Genomic DNA, 22,177 nt, shown 5'->3' with positions numbered 1-22,177 from the left:
CGCTCTGTAACAATATAATTAGTTTGGGTCAACAATCAGAGTGTGGTAATAAGGTGATCTTATCAGGTGATTACTTGTGGATCTATGATAAGAGTGGAAAATTGTTTGTAAAAGTAAAACGAACTAATAAGAGATTGTATAAGTTGGTTATGGGAGAAGAGAGAGGTGTATGTTTATTTACCAAGGCAGAGGAGAACTCATGGCTTTGGCATCTGTGACTGGGCCATATAAATTTCAAAGTTATGCTTCTCATGGCCAGGAATAAGATGGTATATGGTTTTCCGGATTTGGTTCAACCAAAGGAAACGTGTAGTGGATGTCTATTGGAAATACAAGTACGAGATCCATTCCCTTCCAAAACTAATTATGCTACTACAAGGAGCCTAGGACTTATCCATGGGGATATTGGTGGTCCCATCTCACCACCAACATCGGCTGGAAACAAATACTTATACTTTTCGTTGATGATTACAGTCGTGTGATGTGGGTTTTCATGATCAAGGCTAAGGATGAAACTCTATATATGTTCAAAAATTCAAGGCATTGGTTGAGAAAGAATCCAAGGAAGAGATACAAGTATTAAAAACTGATAGGGGAGGTGAGTTTTGCTCAAAAGAATTCACAACTTTTTACGAGATGGATGGAATAACTTGACATTATACAACTACCTATTCTCCACAACATAATGGTGTGGTAGAGCGTTGAAACAGAACCGTGGATGCAATGGCTCGAAGTTTATTGAAAGAGCGAGAAATGCCAGCATATATGTGGGGAGAGGCTGTTAGACATGCCGTTTATAAGTTGAACAGATTACCTACACGAGCTCTGTCGGAATTGACCCCATATAAAGCATGGTCGAAGAAGAAACCGCAAATTGATTATTTGAAAGTATTCGGATGTATTGCTCATATGAAGATGCCCAACGTCCATGTAAAGAAATTAGACGATCGGAGCAAACTGGTTATACATTTAGGAAGAGAGCCTGGGACGAAAGGATATCAATTGTATGATCCAAACACAGGGGCTTGCATATAAGTCGAGACGTCATTTTTGAGGAAGCTAAAACTTGGAAGTGGAAGGAAGAATAAGCAGAACGATGTCATGAATTTGGTGGTTTTATAGTAGTTGGGTATCTGGTCGAAGTAAACGAAGACACTGCTGAATATGAGGGAAGTGAGGATGCAAAAAATGACGTGATGACACCACAATCAAGTGGCTCACAGACATCACAATCACGTGGCTCAAAAACTCAACAGTCAAGTCAGAACAATGACTCAGAAAACTACAGTGAGAATATCGGACCAGTGAGAACCAGTCGACTCAGTGACATATACAACAGTATTGAAGAGATTGAAATTGAATATGAGCTACTACTGTTGGGGGTGGATGAACCAGTCACATACAAGCAAGCAGTAAAAGAAAAGGTCTGGAGGAGTGCAATGAAGGCTGAAATAGAGGCGATTGAGAAGAATAGAATGTGGGAATTAACAGATTTTCCCTCGAGAAAATGACCTATTGATCTGAAGTGGGTTTTTAAGTTAAAGAAAAACACTAGTGGTGAAGTAGTGAAACACAATGCACGCTTGGTGGCAAAGGGCTATGTGCAGAGGTACGGTATTGATTACGAAGAGGTTTTTGCTCTGGTTACAAGGTTGGAGACGGTACGGCTATTACTAGCTCTAGCAGCAAAAAATCAATGGGAAATTCATCATTTAGATGTAAAAACAGCATTTCTAAATAGTGTATTACAAGAGGAAGTTTATGTGAGCCAACTGGAGGGGTATGAAATAGAGGGCCAGGAGGGAAAAGTTTATAGATTGGTCAAGTCCCTGTATGGTTTGCGTCAAGCACCACGGGCTTGGTACGCTTAGTTGAATAAGTGCCTGGAGAAATTGGGTTTCATAAAGTGTCCTTTTGAACAAGCTGTGTACACAAGACGACAAGGAAATAACTATTTGTTAACTGGAGTATATGTCGACGATCTACTTGTTACTGGGAGAAGTCTGGAGAGTATTTTTACTTTTAAACGACAGATGAGTAGTGAGTTCGAGATGAGTGATCTCGGGAAACTATCTTATTACCTGGGTTTAGAAGTCGAGTAGGGAGAAGGCTTCATAGAGGTGAAATAAATGTCATATGCAAAGAAAGTTTTGGAAAAAACAGGGATGTCTGATTGTAACCCAGTCTAGTACCCGATGGACCCAAAACTACAGCTACACAAGGATGAAAGGGGCAGTCCAGTGGATTCCACAGAATTTAAAAGTATGATAGGAGGGTTGAGATATTTGGTTCACACAAGACCAGACATAGCTTACGCAGTTGGAGTGGTCAACAAATATATGGAGAAGCCTACGGAGTTACACATGAATGCAGCAAAAAGAATTCTTAGATATATAAAGGTTACGTTGGTATATGGCTTGATCTATGTAAAAGGGCGAGGGAATTATTTGCTGTCAGGATATTCAGACAGTGATCTAGCAGGAAGCTTGGATGACAGAAAAAGTATAGGAGGCATTGCCTTCTATTTAGATGAATCGCTAATCACCTGGGTTTCACAAAAACAAAGGTGTGTAGTTTTGTCATCCTGTGAAGCTGAGTTTATGGAAGCTACGGCTACAACATGCCAAGAAATCTGGCTGCAGAAATTATTAGGTCATATATTAGATGTACCAGTTGGACCTGTCAGGTTATATATTGATAACAAGTCAACCATTGATTTGGCTAAAAATCCTGTCTTTCACGGGCGTAGTAAGCACATACACGTGCGTTATCATTTTATCAGAGACTGCGTGGAGAATGGATCAATTGTCATCAAGCATATTGGTACAAAACCAGCAGCGAGCAGATGTTATGACGAAACCAATGTCTGTTGTCAAGTTTGAAAAAATGCGTGAACTACTAGGGGTCAAGAATCTTAGAGACGTTTAGATTAAGGGGTAATATGTTGAAATTTTATTAATCTAAACATATATTTCTATTTTGAATAAGTCAGCTGCGTCTGACGTGTAGGTGCACAAGAATAGGTCTCCAGAGGTTGAGTTTTGTAAGAAGGGTCGTGGGGCTTAAACGGGAATGTCTTCCTTATTTTTAGCTTACACTTGGTTAGTTTCTTATTAGTACTAGTTTTCCTGTACTTTTTTAGTTTCTTTTAATGAATTAATCCACCGATCTTTGAGAAGTAAACCAAGCTAGCTAATACTCTATGTTTCATATATTTTACTTTATCTAATATCTGCTCTGGTATCAGAGCCAGGTTGAGACGGTCAATGAATGTACTTAGAAAAAAGGCAGATGGGCTAACCTCTTACAGGGTTTAAGTGGGAGGCAGGTGAACCTTCCAGTATGAGCCCCGGGGAGACAGGAAGGCAGAAGGATTCCAGTATAGGTCTAAAGGAAGCAGATCACACAATCAAGTGACAGATTCGGGTCGAGTCCGATGTGTGAAAGGGGGGATTGTTAAGAGTTGTCCCACATCATTTGTGAGAGGGGCAGTTTGCTAGAATATAAGCAGCCGGATAACTCCATTAGTATGAGGCCTTTTGGAAGGTGCCCAAAACCAAACCCGTGTGTGCTCGACCCAAAGCGGACAATATCATACTAATGTGGAGTTAGGTCTGCTCAGCAAGCCCAACACTAATATCATTATAAGTTTTCTCAAAAGAATGGTCATACATATATACATAATTAATACACTTTTTGGTGAGTTAAAATCTACCGAAATTGGGATAGATTTTGATGATTACATGTACAAAAAATTTGGGTTCAATATATGCACTATTTCCTACCGTTCTCTAAATTGGTAGGAAATCTATACTTCATCAATTCTAACCACTTTTTTCTGATAAGTTTTGCCAATAATCTATTGCCGTTTTTTTTACAGGGGTACCTGTAGCATATGCTTCACTTGGTTTAAATGGATTCCTGGTTTATAAAATTAGTTGGTTAATCACGTATCTCTTACATCTTATGCTGTGTTTGGTTGGGGTGAATGAAATAGAATGGAATGGAATGAGATTTTAAGTAGAAAATGAATAAATTTTCTAAAATTTCATTATTTCACCCATTCCATTTCTAACCACCTACATTATAATTAAACACCCTCAATTTGAGATGAAATGCTCCATTCCATATTAACCCTATTTTCTTCACAATTTTTATCATAACAATTTTGTCTATCTAATTATTTTTTTCAAATCTTCCCTCCAACTCTCATTTAATTCCTTTAATTATATTCATTCCATTCCATTGAATTCCATTCACCCCAACCAAACACAACATTAGGGTATAGACAGCACATACTTGTCTACATCAATATAGAAGGAAAAGAAATTTGCATATTCCCAACCAAAATAAAAGAATATGGCACTTTAATTATTTGATACTTTAACTTTCATAATTTCTCGTCCTCCGTTCTCAACAGAAACCAAAAAAAATTGCATTTGTAGTATATGGACTGACAACTGGTTGTGGGATATGCGCAACAGTATAAGCTCAACAGCATATGCTGAACTCATTCCTTTTTAGTTCTCTTCATCAAAGAACTTGGTCCTCATGTACGCACCTTTCAGTTATCCTGCAAAGAACAGGATCTAAAATCAAAATAATATATGTGTTCTCTATCTCGCTATAGATAATTATATGTAGATACTGATCCTAAGCTTATCAGAAATATAGAAGAAATTAAATTGCGAAAAATTGGTCCAAAATTAATTTCGTCAGTCCATCATAATCAACTTTTAAGTGATCCAGATTAGTGCAACAAGTGAACGTACAGCTGATAATATGTCATGTCCGGAATTCTTTTCTAAGTCCTTTTTTTTATATAGTAAGTGAGCTGAAAATGAGCACATTGTAATGATTTTTTGGAGATCAGTGAAGTTAATTCCACTCTACCATTGTGTCCCATTGAAGTTCCAAGAGTCGATTCTTCGTTGCGTAGAAGGCCGGGGAAAATGAAAAGATAGAAATAAAAGAGCTCTATCTAATCTTTTAGAAAGTAATGAAATCTTGAAGTTACAGCACAAGGGGAATATGTTTCTTGTTTGTTCTTCTTTTGACTATCAAACTCTGAATAAACCAAGAATATCCTATTTGCCTGAAGAATGCAGGAAATTTTGAACGTGTTACAAGTCTCTAGCTACACTATTTATAGAGAAAAAACCTTCAAACTTTTAATGAGGCACGAAAATGTACTGATGTATTACTGGGCAATACTCTATTGGCAGAAAGCTACTTTCTTTGATTGCAGATTGTGAACATTGAATTTCACACAGCATATTAGAATTGTTAGCTCACCGCCAAGGGAGATTTGCCCTGCAATTCAGCTGTACAAATGATCGTAAAACAACTCCTTAATCCATAGAACGCTATGTCTTTCGTTATATGCACTCCATTTGCTTCTACATCGTAGCAGGTCCATCCCCTTTCTTAAGCCCAGTGAGTAGTTAAAACACTTTCTTCACCTTCATATGCTTTCTTAATCTTGGATAAAATCTTAATGTGCAAAAGAACTTTATATGTTAATAAGGACGTTGCTGTGCCAGTGTACAGTGGAAATTCCATTTTTTGATTAGTAAGTGGGATCAGTAGGTATCAACATTAGGGTTAATATTTAATTAGTTTTATTTCCTAACAAAGTTTTCTTTAGCTAGGACAGTCAAATTATTTTTTCGAATTAATCATTTGTTTAGAACAATGGGATATCCATCCATGATCAATGGGTTGAAAGAGCTATGGTGAATAGCCTTAAGTAAGATAGGGTGTCTCTTTACAACCTTTCTAGACCCTGAATGCCTAATGGTAGGGGAAGGATTTAATGTGTATAGGATGCTTCTGTAATAGTTCTTACCACTTCTTCTTGAGCTCTGAGTGGTATTTCTCATAGTACGGCATTAATAATCATTTGAACTATCCATGCCTTTTATACATCTAAAGATATTCTGATGTATGATGACGACGATAGAGATGACAATGAAAATATGGAATATTTTAAGAGTATATATAATATAATTAATGAAGATATGCAGTCAATACACCTTAAATTACATGAAAAAGTCAAATGGGATAACTAATTTGAATGGAGGGAGTACTATGTAACTATATATAGAATATTGATAGAGAAAAAGAGAAATATGGAAGTTGATATCCATGGATAGCAAGCACTTAAACTATATGTATGTTCACAAAATATAACGAAACAGTTTGCACATTTTAATTTACCCATCAATGGCCTATATAACCCGAATATATAATTGCATACTACTCTAAGATTTTGTCAAAACATAGCCAAAGACACCGATGTATAAGTGTCAGATCATTCAATACTAACCTGACCCAAAGCGTCGCCCGCAAGGGTTGGCTCAGTTTGTTAAAGAGAGGAAAATTGTCCTCTTGGTCACAGGTTCGAATCCCACGGGAGGAGAATTTATGATTATGCCTCCTGAGTCAGAGCATGTCGCTTAAATGCGGTTTACCTTGGTTCACGTGGTTTGCAGGCTATTGCGTGAGCCCGTAGGGTTTACCCAGTACGCACCCGAAGGGTAGCGGCTGCGGGTTACCTACGATAGATAAAAATAAAAAAAAAAAAAAAAAAAAAAAAACCTATATGTAAAACTAGGGTTCTTATATTTGGGTCAGTTCCATTGTCAACTAATGCAACACTTCTCCTAAAACTTTGGGTTTTAAGCAATAAGTTTTACGACTACTGCAACACCTATTAATATGACAGGGATTATTTGTGGTAACACTTTGTATGCGACGGGGTAACATATATGACCTGCAAAACTTTAAAAATTTATTACCATAATAATAACTGCAACACTTTATTACCCTAATAAAAGTGTTGTTATAGAGTTCTAAGCAGTTGCAACACTTTTTCTAGCCAACATTAATGTTTTTAAAGAAATACTTTATGACATGTATTGATGTGACATAAACATGTATTAGTGTGACATACATCCATTGTTGCGCAACACTTTGTATGCACCTGCAACTGCTTACATAGAAAATCTACTAAAATATTCAGTATTGCAACACTTCTACTTGGTGGAATAAGATCTCTTCTTAATTGGCAATAAATTTGGTTAGTGTTACAAAATAGATTCAAAAATACTCTAAATAAAGGGGAATTTCGTCCTTAGTTATTTTTAGCATGATATATTACAGAATTTATAACAGTGTGTAGAGCAGTTCATCACATATTTATAACAGGAGTCATTCTTGATAGATTTTCCTGATTAATAAAAAAAAGTTCCAAGAACAAATTATTCATGTGTAGCTGTCGAATAATATATGATTTGGTTGGGGGTTTCCTTCAACATAATTCGATTCTTAACATAAACTCAATAAGTTGATTCCATGCTATTTACATCCACAATTTGTTATTCCATGTATACCACTATATAAGCTGAAAAATTAGAAAAACAACAATGTAAGCTGAATAGCATATGCTGAAACAATCCCTTTAGGAGGTTCCTTTCATTGAACATGGTCATGTGACGCGGTTTCCTTTTCATTTTTATCCCTCTGCAAAGCAATCATCCATGATCCTCCGCTATCTAGTAATCCCCTTGAGGTTAGGATTAAAGGTATTAACATTCGAAATTTGGATATTGTATTCACTCTGTAGATCACCGCCTAAATCTATGTTATTGAACGGATGTCAGCTAAATCTCTGTACAGGTGCAGCACCAATGGTGCAATTATGAAGACATGTCCAGATTCGTTTCCAAGAACAATTTTTTAAGTTACAAGTAATGGAAAAATATGAGGACATAGCATCTCATTTTTGGAATATTATCGTTTTTATTTACAGGTGTGCCTAGATCAACTGGCAGAAATTGTATCCCACTGGAGTACGAAGAGTCATTATTTATTTCAATCAAGGACTAGGAATAAAAAGGATAAGATATACAGAAAGAGATCTATCTACAAATGAAACCAAATGTTGAGGTATCGAGAATGCTTAACACGTCTTTTTTACACCAGGAAACAGAATGAACTCAAGTATATGCTAAGTACGACACGTAGAAGACCTTGAACTTCTTTCAAGTCCCTACCTAGATTGTGTATTTATAGAGTGAAAATCCTGGTGAGTTGTTCATCGTCAAGCAAATGTACTAATGTATTACGGGGCAATACTCCACTGGCAGTAGCTACTAAAACTGGGGATTGTGAACACTGACTTTCACATGGCAGATTAGTGACTAGCTCACCGCCAAGGGAGATTTGCCCCGCAATTCGGATGTACTAATGATCATAAATTAATTTCTTGATTCATATCATGTCATAGGATGTCCTCGTTTATATGAACTCTGCATCTGCTACAACATTACAAAAAAAGACGATTGCTTTACATATTTAAAATGATCTGTTGTTTTCTTCATATATGCAATGACAGGTACATATTAAAGTAAATCTCATCTCTTGTCTTTGGCAGGAGAGTAACTCAGTTCTTTGGCTCTCTTGTAAGCATCATACTACAGTTCTAGTAATAGTACAGTAGTAGCAATCGTAACTACACGACTAAATTCTAATATTTGGATGTTGGATAATAAGAAAGGTATGCTATATTAACTAAGATTTATATTATTCTTTTTTAGCAGTTGCAGACTATTTGAAGTAAATATTAACCACCAGTTAATCTCCTTATACATTTTTATGTTTAGGAAACTACATTACCTTTTTATGTTTAGGAAACTACATTACCGAAATCAGACTACAGTTAAACCTTGATAAATGAATACACTCGGATCCACAAGCAGCTAGCTCATACTGGTACGAGCTAAAGACTGCTTGTGATTTGCAGAATTATAAGTCTGGAACAAAATCATTTAATTTCTTCCCAAATACATGAACTGATTTATTGACAATATAGGTACCATGCAAAAAAGAAATTAAGCGAATTAATAAAAGTTGTGTTTTCTACCCTGATTACTTCCATGAGTCCATGGTAACAAAATGGCAAATCAGGTGCCAAACAAATTTTTCTCTAACTATGACTGTCAAATTTTTCAAATTAATCATTTGGTTAGAACAATGGGATCTCCATCCATGATTAATGGGTCGACAGAGTTTTGCTGAAAAGTTTGTTGAACTTTCCGATCTCCATACCCTCCAGATTTCTTAATCGTAGGGGAAGGGATTTAATATGTATAGGATGCGCTTCTGAATTGGACGTACTTAAAAATTCTTCTTGAGCTCTAGGCGGTATTTCCCAGTTCCCATAATACGGAAAATAATAATTTCTGTAAATAATTTGAACTATCCATGAATATGATGATGACGGCAATAATGATCGATAATGATGTTGAACACTATACTGAGTAAGTAAAATTAGTATTCTTATATTTTGGAACACTTTTATGTTAACTAACACAACACTTTTTCAAATAACGTGGTTTTCTAAGTAATAAATTTTATAGTGTATGACTACAAAGACCAATTAATAAGACATCAATTTTTTGTTGTTGTAACACTTGTATGCAAATACAAATCCCCGTTCTTTTTAATTGTCACCTTTTTTTTCATTAGTCAAATTAACAATTTTTTTACCAAAGATTAAATTATTGAAACTCTGAAAATCATATATTAAACTAGCTAGATTAAACGTACTTTTTAATACTATAATTTTTTTTTTTTATTAAATTATAAATTATTAATAAAATTCAGTCAAAATTTAATTAATTGAATTGCACAAAAATTAAATATTATGACAATTAAAAAAACCGAGGGAGTAACATATTTGATCAGCAACACTCTAAAAAGTTACTACAATAATCAATATCTACAACAATTTATTACCCTAATAAAATTGTTGCTATAGAGTTCTATGCAAATATAACGTGGTAACATATTTAACATACATTTTTTATTGCAACACTTTTTATGCACCTCCAACGGGGTAAAATTTGTGATCATTCAGCAACACACTGAGAAACTACTACTTACAGCTACAGACTACAGTATTCATAATCGCAACACTTTTTACTTGACGGAAGAAGATCTTTTCTTTCTTTACAATTTGGTAACTGGCACTAATTTGATAAATAGACTTAAAAATAGTACTGTCAATAACCTTTGTTGTTTTTGCTATGACACTACTGAATTTTTAAAGTATATAGAGCAGCTCATCCATATTTATAACAGGAATTGTTCTTCTGAGATGTTCCTTTGCTCTAGATAAATCAAAAACCAGCATTATGTATACCATTTACTTCCTTCTGAGGCTTAATTTATATCTTTGGAAATATAAAATATTAAAATGTGAATCCAAGACAGACTATATTCTGGCACCTATACATGGCCTTCACACCTCATTTTCATATTAGCATAATATTGGCATGATGGAACAATAGTTTTCAATGATGTAACCATTAGCATGATACATGAATACACTTCTGTGATAACATAATTGATATGGGCACATGTTTTATGGTTTTATTAGATCCCCTGTTTAGAAGCTTATTTGATGATAATACATTGAGGCTGCCTGGCTTGTCTCCATCATTTTCAGAAGAAAAAGTTTATGTGGATATTCCAAATTACAATAAAAGAATATTACACTTTTATTCCTTTAACATAGATCACCTCTCGTCTTCGATTCTTAACATAAACAAAATAAGCTGATCAGTACTATTTATGTTCACAACTTGTTATTCGATGTACACCACAACATAAGCTGAATAAATTAGCAAAAATAAAAAATAAAATAAATAGTATAAGCTGAATAGCATATGCTGAAACAATTCATTTGGATGTTTCCTTCATTATACATGGTCATGCTATTTTCTTATCATCCCTTTGCAAAGCAATCATCTTACTAAACATGACCTGATATATATAAGTAACTTTGGTAAATCAGTCACTACAAGAAACATGGCCTTTTCCGACTGACTCAACAGGGGGTAAAACTGACTGACCCACAAGATTAAAGATATTTAAAAATCCTTGAGGTCAAGATTAAAGGTAGTACATTCGAAATTTAGCACAAGATATTGTATTCACTCTATAGGTAACCTAAACTTATGTTATTGAATGAATGTCAGCTAAATCTCCGTACAGATGCATCACCAATGCTGCAATTATGAAAGCATGTCCAGATTCTTCTTTTCCAAGAACAAATTTTTAAGTTACAAGTAATGGAAAAATAGAGGACATGGCATATCTGATTTTTGGAATATTATCGTTTTGATTTTCCATATTTTCTTTGACAGGTGTGCGTAGATCAACTGGCAGGAATTGTATCCCATTGGAGTACGAAGAGCCATCATTTATTTCTATCAAGGACTAGGAATAAAAGAGGATAAGATAGATAGAAAGAGATCTATCTAGAAAAGAAACCAAATGTTGAGGTTATTCGAGGATTGTTAAACACGTCTATTTTACAGCAGGAAACCAGAATGAACTCAGTATATGCTAAGTACGGCACTTATAAGATTTTTGACCTTGTTTCGAGTCCCTATCTAGGTTGTCTATTTATAGAGCGATAATCCTGGTCAGTTGTTCATCGTCAAGAAAGTGTACTGATGTATTACGGGGCAATACTCCACTGGCAGTAGCTACTAAAACTGCAAATTGTGAATATATACTTTCACATGGCAGATTAGGGATGAGCTCACCGCCAAGGGAGATTTGCCCCGCGATTCAACTGTACTAATGATCATAAATTAATCTCTTCATCCATATCATGTCATAGGATGTCCTCCTTTACATGAACTCTGCATCTGCTTCTACAGACTAAAAATACGACTTCTTCACATATGTACGAATAATTTGTTGTCTTCTTCATCTGCAATGACAGCTACATTGAAATTTACATCTCATTTCTTCTCTTTGGCGGGAGAGTAACTCATTTTTTCAGTTCTTCTGTAAGCAACTTACTGCAGTACTGGTAATAGTAGCAATTATAACTACACGACTAAAGTCTAATATTTGGATGTGGGATAATAAGAAAGGTATGTGATATTATAATATTTATATATCACTTGGCATTTGTAATAAGAAACCTACATTACCTGCAGCTGAAATTTTATCAGACTATTTTAGGTAGGGGAGGCGGGAAAATTAACCACCACTGAACCTCAAAATGAGGCTAATCAGACTGCTTGTGATTTGCGGAAATATTTTCTTCATAAACAAAACCAGGGAGTCAAACACTCAAACTGTATGTTGTGTTTTCTGCCCTAATTACTTTGTCCATGGTAACAAAACGGTTATTGGCATGCAAATGTACAATCTATTTCGAAGAAGTGAAGATTTTGAAAGTCTAAGGAGTTATGAGTAAGGAAATGAAGCGATGATTAAGTTATTTTTTTTAAATTAATAAAGGGTAATTTGAGGATCCTTAAGAAATCAAAGCACGTTCAAAAGACAAGTTACTATGATGATACAATTAAATATATACACATAAAAATAAAAGTAACTATCAACTGATAAAAAAAAGTGAAATCAGGCGTTGAACTGGCCTGTTATAATTTAACGTGAACATATATAGCAGTTTCCAGGTTTCTCCTACCTTCTTAGTCTGCAAAATACATGCAACAAAATTATAGCAATATTTACATGATTTCAGAATTCTGTATAGTCTTATACACAGATCCAATTTGTTTTGCTATTAGAGAGGATGAGAATCTAAATTTCTTGAAAAAGGTTGCATGATTTTTCTGCTGCGTCTCATTACCGTACAACTTATAAAAGTGGAGGTAACAATATATGTAGGATGAAAAAACAACCAACATAGTAATTACCAACTACGTTAATTTCTGATAAACGAGTTTTGAGTATAAGTAACTTATAAAATAAAAATACAACACATGTATCTCCCTTCTCTATATATATATTTGTATATATATTTGCATATATAAGTTCTAAATTAGGTGATTCAAAAAAGAAAATCTTTATATATATTACAAATGCGCCACCACTTAGAAGATGATGAAAACAAGAAAAATAAGCATATGCCTCAGGCTCAAGCCAATGATCATATGTTATGCAAGGAAACGCAAAGCTAGAGTTGTTCACGAACCGAGCCGAGCCGAGTTTTGATCGAACCGAGCCGAATTTTAGTTTTTTTTCTGACGAACCGAGTCGAGCCGAGCTTTCTTAACGAACAGAAAACCGTGTTCGAGCTCGAGCTCGAGCTCGTTAACGAACGAGCCGAACAAGAGCTTTTATCGAACAAGAGCTTTTATCGAACAAAATCGAACCGAGCCGAACACGAGCCGAACACGAGTTTTCTTCATCAAAACGAGCCAAGTCGAACCGAGCCGAGCCGAGCTAAAGAAAAATTTTTGGTCAAAACATCGGTTGACTGTTAAAATAACAAACCAAATACTTTTATTTTTTTCTAAAAATTTTGTCATATCACTAAAATATATTGATCTTAACATCCGTACGGTTGGATCATTCATAAATATTTTTTAAAAATTTGTAATATTATTATGAGTCTAAACACTAGTTAGAGGTACTGTTCAAACCATTGGTTGATTATCAAAATAACAAACAAAATAAATTTATTTTTTTCTAAATTTTTTTCATATCACTAAAATATATAGATCTTAACATCCGTATGGTTAGATTATTCATAAATATTTTTAAAAAAATCGAAACATCAATATGGGACTAAATAGAAGTATCGGTCAAACTACTGGTTAACTTAAAATAGCAAACCAAATATATTCATTTTTTCTAATTTTTTTATTATATCACTTAAATATATCGATATAGACATTCGTACGGTTGGATCATTTATAAATATTTTTAAAAAAATCAAAACACCAATCAGGAAATAAAAATTAGTTACAAGTAGTAGTCAAGTCACTTGTTAATTATTAAAATATCAAAATAAAAAATTAGATTTTACAATCTGAATTTTTTTCAAATTACTAAAATATATATTTTGACATTCATATGGTTCAATAATTTAAAATTTATTTATAAAAATCTGAAAAAAAAACATAATAATCAAATATATATATAAAAAAAATTGAATTTTTTTCGAGCCGAGCTCGAGCCGAACATACCAAAAGCTCGGCTCGAGCTCGTTTTCTTAAACAACACATTTTTGTGTTCGAGCTCGAGCTCGAACCCTTAACGAACCGAGCTGAACCGAGCCCTTAACGAGCCGAACTCGAGCTTGTTCGCGAACAGCTCTACGCAAATCAGCAATAAATTGGTTGAAAAGAAAAAGTTGATTATGTACGTTCAACTGAACTCCCTCTCTGTATATACAGGGTCGCGCTTAAATGGGAATCTTATTATTATGATATATGAGAAACTCATTTCTTATCTCTTATATTAGTTTACGAGAAAACCGGACCTGAGGTTGTCCTCGGGAAAATTACCTATAGTGTAATATTTTAAGGGTAAATCTGTAAATATAAACATGACCCCCTTGTATTTACAAAAATACCCCTATACTACACTTGTTTTGTTTTAACCTCAAGTATGTCTCCTGGGGTCATCCTCAGGGCCAACAATCCCTTAATTTATCACCATTCATTTATTATTTAGTCATCTCCTTTCTAATTCAAGCACCAACCACCACCATCTCCGACGATCACCATTTTCGACCACCACCATCACCAACGACCATCACCATTTCCGGCAACCACCAGAAAATCACCACGGTCAAATATAAAATTACCAACGATAAACCAAAAATCACCACTAAAAATATAAAATCACCACTGAAAAATGAAAAATTACACCTTCAAATATAAAATTACTATCGGAAAACCTAAAATCACCAGATTCAACTACTATGTTTTGCCACCAGATTCGACCATGGTCACCGACTCCAAACATTATACCAATTTAATCACCACAACATCATACTTAATCATCACTAATCACCATCAAACAATACTAAAATCGGACTATTTACGCACTCCACGCACCACCTACAAATTTAACCACCACAATAACATCACACATCACCATTACCATATACCGACTTCGTCACTACAAATCAAAATATTAATTTCAGATCTGAGTTTCGTCGAAGAAAAAAAATCACGTAAAATTAATGAAAAAGAAGAGGGGGAAAAGGAGAGTTAGGGTGAGGGTAGTGGTGGAAGCGAGGGACCGTCGAGGCTTCGTCGCGGCGGTGGGGGTTGGTATTATCGATGGCGGGATAAAGTTGGATGTTGGAAGAGTAGAGTATATGGGAGCGAGAGATAGCGGGAGAGAGAGAAAGACTCGTGCTTACCAGAGGAAGACGGTTGAGCGGCAATGGAATATACATGGGTCGGCGGAAGCTGGTGGGTTATGAGTGGGTGGGTGAGAAAGGGGTGAGAATAGAAAATAAAAGTTTAAAATGTGTGATTGTGATGTAATTTATTGATAAAAATTGTATTGCTGAGATTAATCAAACATATGCCAACTATTTGCATATTAAACAAATCAACCACTTGAGCTAGAGACACTTTTGGTTAAACTTTTATAGCATTAAGTATTGAGTTAGAACTTATTTATTTACACGAGATGTCTTACCTTACATTAAATTTTATATTTATTTTAATATTTATATAAAATCTGTTATCTTTATAATCTGTAGCATCAAGTTTTTAGGGAAACATTTTATTCAAAATTATTGTTTTGCCCATGTATTTTAATAAATATCAAAAATATTTGTTATTGATAGAAATCGAACCTATGCCAACTATTTGCAAATTAAACACATTAAACACTTGAGCTAAAGACACTTTTGGTTAAATTTTTATAAAATTAAGCATTGAGTTAAAACTTATTTATTTACACGAGGTGTCTTGCCTTATGTTAAATTTTATATTTATTTTGATATTTATATAGAACATAATGATTTGTGACTTGATTGAATAACTCATTTCGATATGCTAACTTTATACTTATAACAAACATATGACTTCAACCAATTGAGCTAAAAGCTCATTTGGTTAAATTTTGATAAAATCAAGTATTAAGTTACTTACTTCTTTCTTTATTTTGGGTGACTAAACTTATATAATTCAATATTTATATAGAATAAAATTATTCTAAGACTTGGGTAATTAGCTGATTACAATATAATAACTTACACTCATGTGCAACAACGGGATTATAATTTGTTTTTTAATTTATACATTTAATAAATAACTTCTTGTTGATAATATATTATCATATTAACTTGTTGATAATATCTTACCGTATAATAATAATTTATTAATTATCGAAAATCGGATAATTAACTCACATCGAGATACTAACTTTATACTCGTGTAACAACTAAAGGTATAATCAATCTGAGTCAAGTCGGAAACTGTCAAGCTCGTACTCGATTAAAAATGTTCGGGTTCGAGCACGAACTCGAGTTCAACCGAACTTTAAATTTCAAACTCGAGATTCAGGTCGTAAAAAGTTCGATACGTTCAAATTTTTTAGGAAAAACATATAACTCGAAATTAATATTTTGCCCCCTTATTTGAATAGATATGGAAAAATATTATTGGCTTGTAGAATTGAACCTGTGACACCTATATCCAAACATGTGACTTCAATCGATATAGCTAGAGGCTCATTTGATTATATTTTGATAACATCAAGTACCGAGTTATATATTTATTTCTTTATATTGGATGGCTAAACCTATATAATCTAATATTGAATTATTTATATATAATAAAATTATTCTAAGACTTGAGTAATTAGCTCACTACAATATACTAACTTTATACTCATGTACAACCACGTGATTTTAATTGTTTTTTAATTAATAAAAATTTACAAATAATAAATAAATAACTTGTTGATATTATGTTACCATATTAATTTATTGATAATATATTACCATTTAATAATAGTTTATTAAATATTGAGACTTGGGTAATTAACTCACTTCGAAATGCCAACTTTACAACAACTAAAGGTATAATAAGTCGAGCCGAGTCGAAAACTTTCAGACTTGAACTCGATTAAAAATGACCGGGCTCGAGCACGAGATCGGTTTCACCTGAATCTTAAATCAAGCATGAAACTCGGGTCGTAAATAGTCTGGTAGCCTCAAGTTTCGCTCGAAAACTTGAATCAATTTCACTAAATTTGACAAAAACTCGAAATATGATAGGTTATGCTCGAATTCGATTCTAATAAATATAAAAAATATTAAATATTTAGATAAAAATATATTTCTATTAAAAATAGTATCGGCTCGATAAGACTCGTGAACCTTATGAGCAGAGTAATTTGAAGTTCGAGTTCGACCGTGCAAAAAATTTACTATTTTGCCCCCATATTTTGATAAACATGACACCTAAATATTATAATATTTTTGGTATCTCCAGTTGAAAAAATCATTGAGACTTGATAGAAAACCATTATTTTAATGGTAAGAGTGCACTCTAAACTTTACATTCACAACACAATATAAATTTAAGGATGTTCGTCGTTACAGTAGTCCTCTCAACATGAACCACGCAATATGGTATGAAACAACAGACAAATATCGTAAAAGTACACAAAAAAATAGCAATTTTTTTATAAATAAAGCTATATCGTGCCTTGCACGGGTAATAAAGCTAGTTTAAATTATACAATAAAAATTATATGCGAATGCGTATAATATATATATTGAACTCAATTTTATATTGTTATGCAAAGTTACCACTTAAAAGCAATAAAAATGCAAGTATGTACGCTCAAGTGAACCAAAAGTTACGTAGTGATACCTCTTAGGCCACGTTTGTTTAACGATATTACACTCATGATAGGATAATAATAGTTTAAAAAAATAAAATCCCCTATTTGTTTTCAAAATTGAGTCCTAGGATTATAATCTGGGGATAAGAAAATGATAAGGAAATAAGCTATTACTCAGGATAAAATAATACCACCATTAAGCAAGTACTAAGGAGGACTAATTTTAATTTTCCAAAATTACACATACCCACTCCCTATTATTTTGCAAACACTCCGCCAATATGTAACAAAGTCTCTGTATGTTTATATTCTTCATCTCATATCTTACACCACTATCATTTGCCTAACATCAACAAACTATCGCCGATAACACGTAAGAATTGATCCATTATTTTCTTATTTTTGACATGTTCACCTATAATTATGTTCAATTCAATAATTTTTTTACCTTAATTGTTGGTACCAGCTTTGTTCTTAGCTAGTTGAGATACAAAAATATACTTGTCCTGATAATTGATACTAGCTTTATTTAATAGTGTTAGTAATTGTATTGTTTGGTATGCAGAACTTCTAATTTTTAAACTATTTATATTATGCTAATATGTGTCTATATGTGTATATATAATTGTGTTTACATTTCTTGATTTTGTAGAATAACAATGAATATTGCGGATGATTTGATAATACTACATTTGTTCTTGCTCCATGTGAGTACAATATTATCATTGTATATAAAGGTTATGCATTTAAATATTATGTTGTATAGTGCATTAGAAACTATCCCACCAGTTAATGGGGATTCGAGATTAATTCGGAGAAAAAGGAGCGCTGATTATTTAGATGATACAATAAATGATGGGGACTTGACTCTTAAAGAGCAACTCCGAATGAATAGACATAAGTATGATATTTTATATCAGTTGCTCCGGGAATATGGTCTTAAAGACTAGAGGAATGTGAGTGTGGAAGAACAAGTGTATTTCTTCCTTCACATTTTAGCTGAACATAACAAGAACAGATCTATTAAACATACTTATCGAAGGTTAGGTGAAACTGTTAGCAAGTACTTTAACAATGTACTAAATTATGTTGTACGATTGCACGAAGTTCTTCTAAAAAAGCCAACCCCTATTACCAAGTCTTGTAATGACTATATGTGGAAATATTTTCAAGTAAAAGTTTTCTTTTTAAATAATAAAAAGACTCATTTCATATTTATACAATTACACACTTCACTTAATAAGAAAAATATTTTGTAAAACTGTTTGGGAGCTCTTGATGGAACTTACATTAGAGTCAGAGTACCTCCATCCGAGCACGTAAAATATAGAAGTAGAAAATGTGAGATTGCAACTAATGTTTAAGGAGTATGTACGCCATACATGATGTTCACCTATGTTTTAGCTGGTTAGGAAGGCTCTGCAGCAGATGGCAGAGTACTTCGAGATGCCATAACTCGAAAAAATGGATTACGTGTTCCTTCTGGTAAAATTAGTACTTTATTTAGTATAGTCTTCATAAATTAATGTTTTAGGAGTATGTACGCCATACATGATGTTCACCTATGTTTTAGCTGGTTGGGAAGGCTCTGCATCAGATGGGAAGGCTCTGCATCAGATGGCAGAGTACTTCGAGATGCCATAACTCGAAAATGTTGACTATTGATGATGAAGATGCCTGGACACAAATTTGCAAGGTACGACATTTCACTTAAGGCATTTTTGGATCTAAATAGAGATTTTAATAATATAGTGTGGCTAACTGCATGTTTAGCATTTTCCGTAAACTATTACCGCATATATAAATTTATTATAAATATTGTTATGTGTAGTTTTTGTTTAAAATTTAGAGACAGGTTAAAAATATAGGTGCAATGTATGGTATATCATGTTCTTGGAAACTATTTTCCAAGACTCTGGATATGTTCTTTCAATTTTCCCTGAGATGTATTTTTGTTGGCCTGATCTAGGAAATATTTTCAAGTAGCTGCTATTACTTTGCAACTGGTTTGCAAACTTTGTTGTTACTCACTGTATCTATTTATATATGCAGAGAGATCCAGAATTGCATAAGCTACGTAACAAGCCGGTAGATTGGAATGATGACTGGCAACGTATTTTTGGGAAGGACAGAGCTACCACATAACATGTTAAAGGACCTGCTGATATTATCGAGAATTTGGATAAGGAGGAATATGAAGGTGCTGAATTTTCATGCTCTACCGATACTTCACCAGCAAATGAAAAGAAGAAAAAAGGGCCAAGCTGCAAGAAGAATTGTTGACCTCCAGGAAAAAAAATGCAAGAAAATGTTGGAAACTTTCTTAACAACACTGCTCAGCAAATTGGAATTATGACTTAACGAATAGGGTATGACTAAGATTTGGTTAAAGCACGAAGGGGGGTCTATGGTATTGTGAATAATATTATTGGCTTGACCATACAAGAGAAGTTGATTGTCGCATCAAGGATAGTGAACAAGCCTGTTGATGTTGATTTGTTTTTGAGTCTACCAGAAAATATGCGTGAGGAATGTGCAAGAATGAAGTTAAAAGGAAGCATATGACTGATATTGTTAAGTTGGAATAACCCGGAGACTAATAAATTATTTTGCAGTACTTTCTTCAACATTAGATGTGACTACTTTTTTTTCATTTTCTCAATTAAGTTTGTTCCTTTTTTTTGCGTAATAAACATACTTTGTTATGATTGATTCTTTATTGTTTCCATAGTAGAAAAATTATAATAGAAAAGTTCCATGTGTTTTCTGGTGTTAAGTTTTATGTAGAGAACTTCAATTTTATAGTCACTTTTAATGTGATATTACTGTTGCTGCTATTTCTACTATTTTTTTGGTATGCTAATCGTGTACTAAACAACCAAAACCTATACTACTAATGTCATAATGTACATCTATATTCAAATTATATAATTAATATGAAAAATAAAAAAAAAGATGATATAAAATTAGTGTTAGTAATTTACATAATATTAATTTGTAATTAGTTGTTTGAAAAAGAAAAATTTCAGCACTATAAAAATATAATAACTATATTAGTATTCTCGATAAAGATTGTCAAAATTATCACTTATATTATTATATTTAAACTATTTACATGTCAATGTGGCAACATTTTACTTCAATAGTTGACAACATTGAAGATTGTCAATGTGGTCCTGTAATTAAATTACAAATAATATTTAAATTAATAGGAATATTCATCATATATACTTTATACAATTATATATATTTTTTAATAATTTAGGGAAGTTGTCAAAAGTTGGCAACGTTGCCAACTTCTTGACAATCCACCAACTCTAATAGGTAGGCAACTAAGATTGTTTTGCCTCATCAATTTTGACAATATCTTAATAACCCCTGTTGAAGACGCTCTATAGAAGTTGAATCATAGTAACTTAAGCAAACCACTGCTAACACATAAATTTCAAATGGCAATGAGATTGTGCCTCCTAAAGTATAGCTAAATTAAAGTGTACTTTACAAAACACTTTAATTTGTTCGCAACAAAATAATGGCAAAAAATGACCAATATTGCTTGCATATAGTAAAATTGACCAATATTGAAAAGTGTGACCGTGTGTGTCGAACAAGATACTTTGGTCGAAATTAATATTACTTAAAAATTGATCGCTTGACCCCTTTTTCTTGTAGTGAAATCTTAGTATTACGAACTAAAAATGACCGATTTCTCGTGAACCAGAAAGATATAGAAAATACATTGGTAAAAATAGTATTGGAAATTAATTTTAAAACTTATTATTTAGATTTTGTTTTAATTTTAAATAAATGTTTTTGTTGTGCATATGTTGTGTACTTGATGATTTCATGAACAAAACACCTAAGTAGATTTTACTTATTGAAATAATGTAGCACTCGACGGATAAGAATTATAGTCCCGACGGATAACTCATTATAGTCCCGACGGATGATGACTTATTATCCATCGAGTGAGTAGCTTATGTAATAATAAGTCTGTAGCTCATTTCTGCATACACCTTTGTATAGATTCTGTAGTAGCATATAAGTCATGTTGACTTTAACTAGATATGCAGAATAGGTTGATTAATTGTACATAGATGATGTCTTGTAATTCTGTATAAATGAATTGAAGTCAAGGGCCAAAATAGCTACCGACAGATGATTAACAAAGCCATCGCCGGATGATCAAATAGCTATCAACGGATGTTCGATATAGTAGTCGACGGATGATCAATGAAGCCATCAACAGATGATCATAAAGTCGACGGATGATCATGTACTCAACGGATAAAGAATTCAAATATCAGTTGACAGCGACAACTGGTCACATGCGTTGAAGTGTATGCAAATGGAATGAGGAAGCCTATTAACTGGGTAATAGAGAACAAAGTAGCAAAGCATTAGACCCGATTGTTTTTATAATGATTCTATCTTTTGACTTTGTAATCTTGGTAATATATAAACCAAGAAGTAGCAAATAGAAACTAAGATCTGAGATACAAAAAGAGAGAAACATTTGTAAGCA

The 22,177-nt window shown here is 33.3% G+C and overlaps 1 protein-coding gene and 1 long non-coding RNA gene across 2 annotated transcripts; both read left to right on the top strand.

Moving 5' to 3' along the window:
* The first annotated feature begins 2,195 nt into the window (after positions 1-2,195).
* LOC141702848 (secreted RxLR effector protein 161-like) lies at positions 2,196-3,066 on the top strand. The gene is made up of 2 exons (XM_074506461.1): positions 2,196-2,864; positions 3,010-3,066. The coding sequence occupies exons 1-2, from the start codon at positions 2,196-2,198 to the stop codon at positions 3,064-3,066; spliced, it is 726 nt and encodes a 241-aa protein (XP_074362562.1).
* A 4,386-nt stretch (positions 3,067-7,452) lies between these two features.
* LOC141702854 (uncharacterized) lies at positions 7,453-8,589 on the top strand. The gene is made up of 2 exons (XR_012567275.1): positions 7,453-7,586; positions 7,814-8,589. It is a non-coding gene; the product is annotated as an uncharacterized LOC141702854 (long non-coding RNA).
* Positions 8,590-22,177: the final 13,588 nt, after the last annotated feature.

Source organism: Apium graveolens, unplaced genomic scaffold, assembly GCF_009905375.1.
Source record: "Apium graveolens cultivar Ventura unplaced genomic scaffold, ASM990537v1 ctg5804, whole genome shotgun sequence".
Lineage (NCBI taxonomy): Eukaryota > Viridiplantae > Streptophyta > Magnoliopsida > Apiales > Apiaceae > Apium > Apium graveolens.
The sequence above is the reverse complement of the archived record's forward strand: the minus strand, read 5'-3'. Positions and strand labels throughout refer to the sequence as shown.

Excerpts from the sequence above, each read along its gene's own strand:
- LOC141702848 (XM_074506461.1), top strand. The coding sequence starts at position 2,196 with ATGGACCCAAAACTACAGCTACACAAGGATGAAAGGGGCAGTCCAGTG. Across the intron at positions 2,865-3,009 it reads GATGTTATGACGAAACCAAT|GTGCACAAGAATAGGTCTCC; the intron begins GTCTGTTGTCAA and ends TCTGACGTGTAG.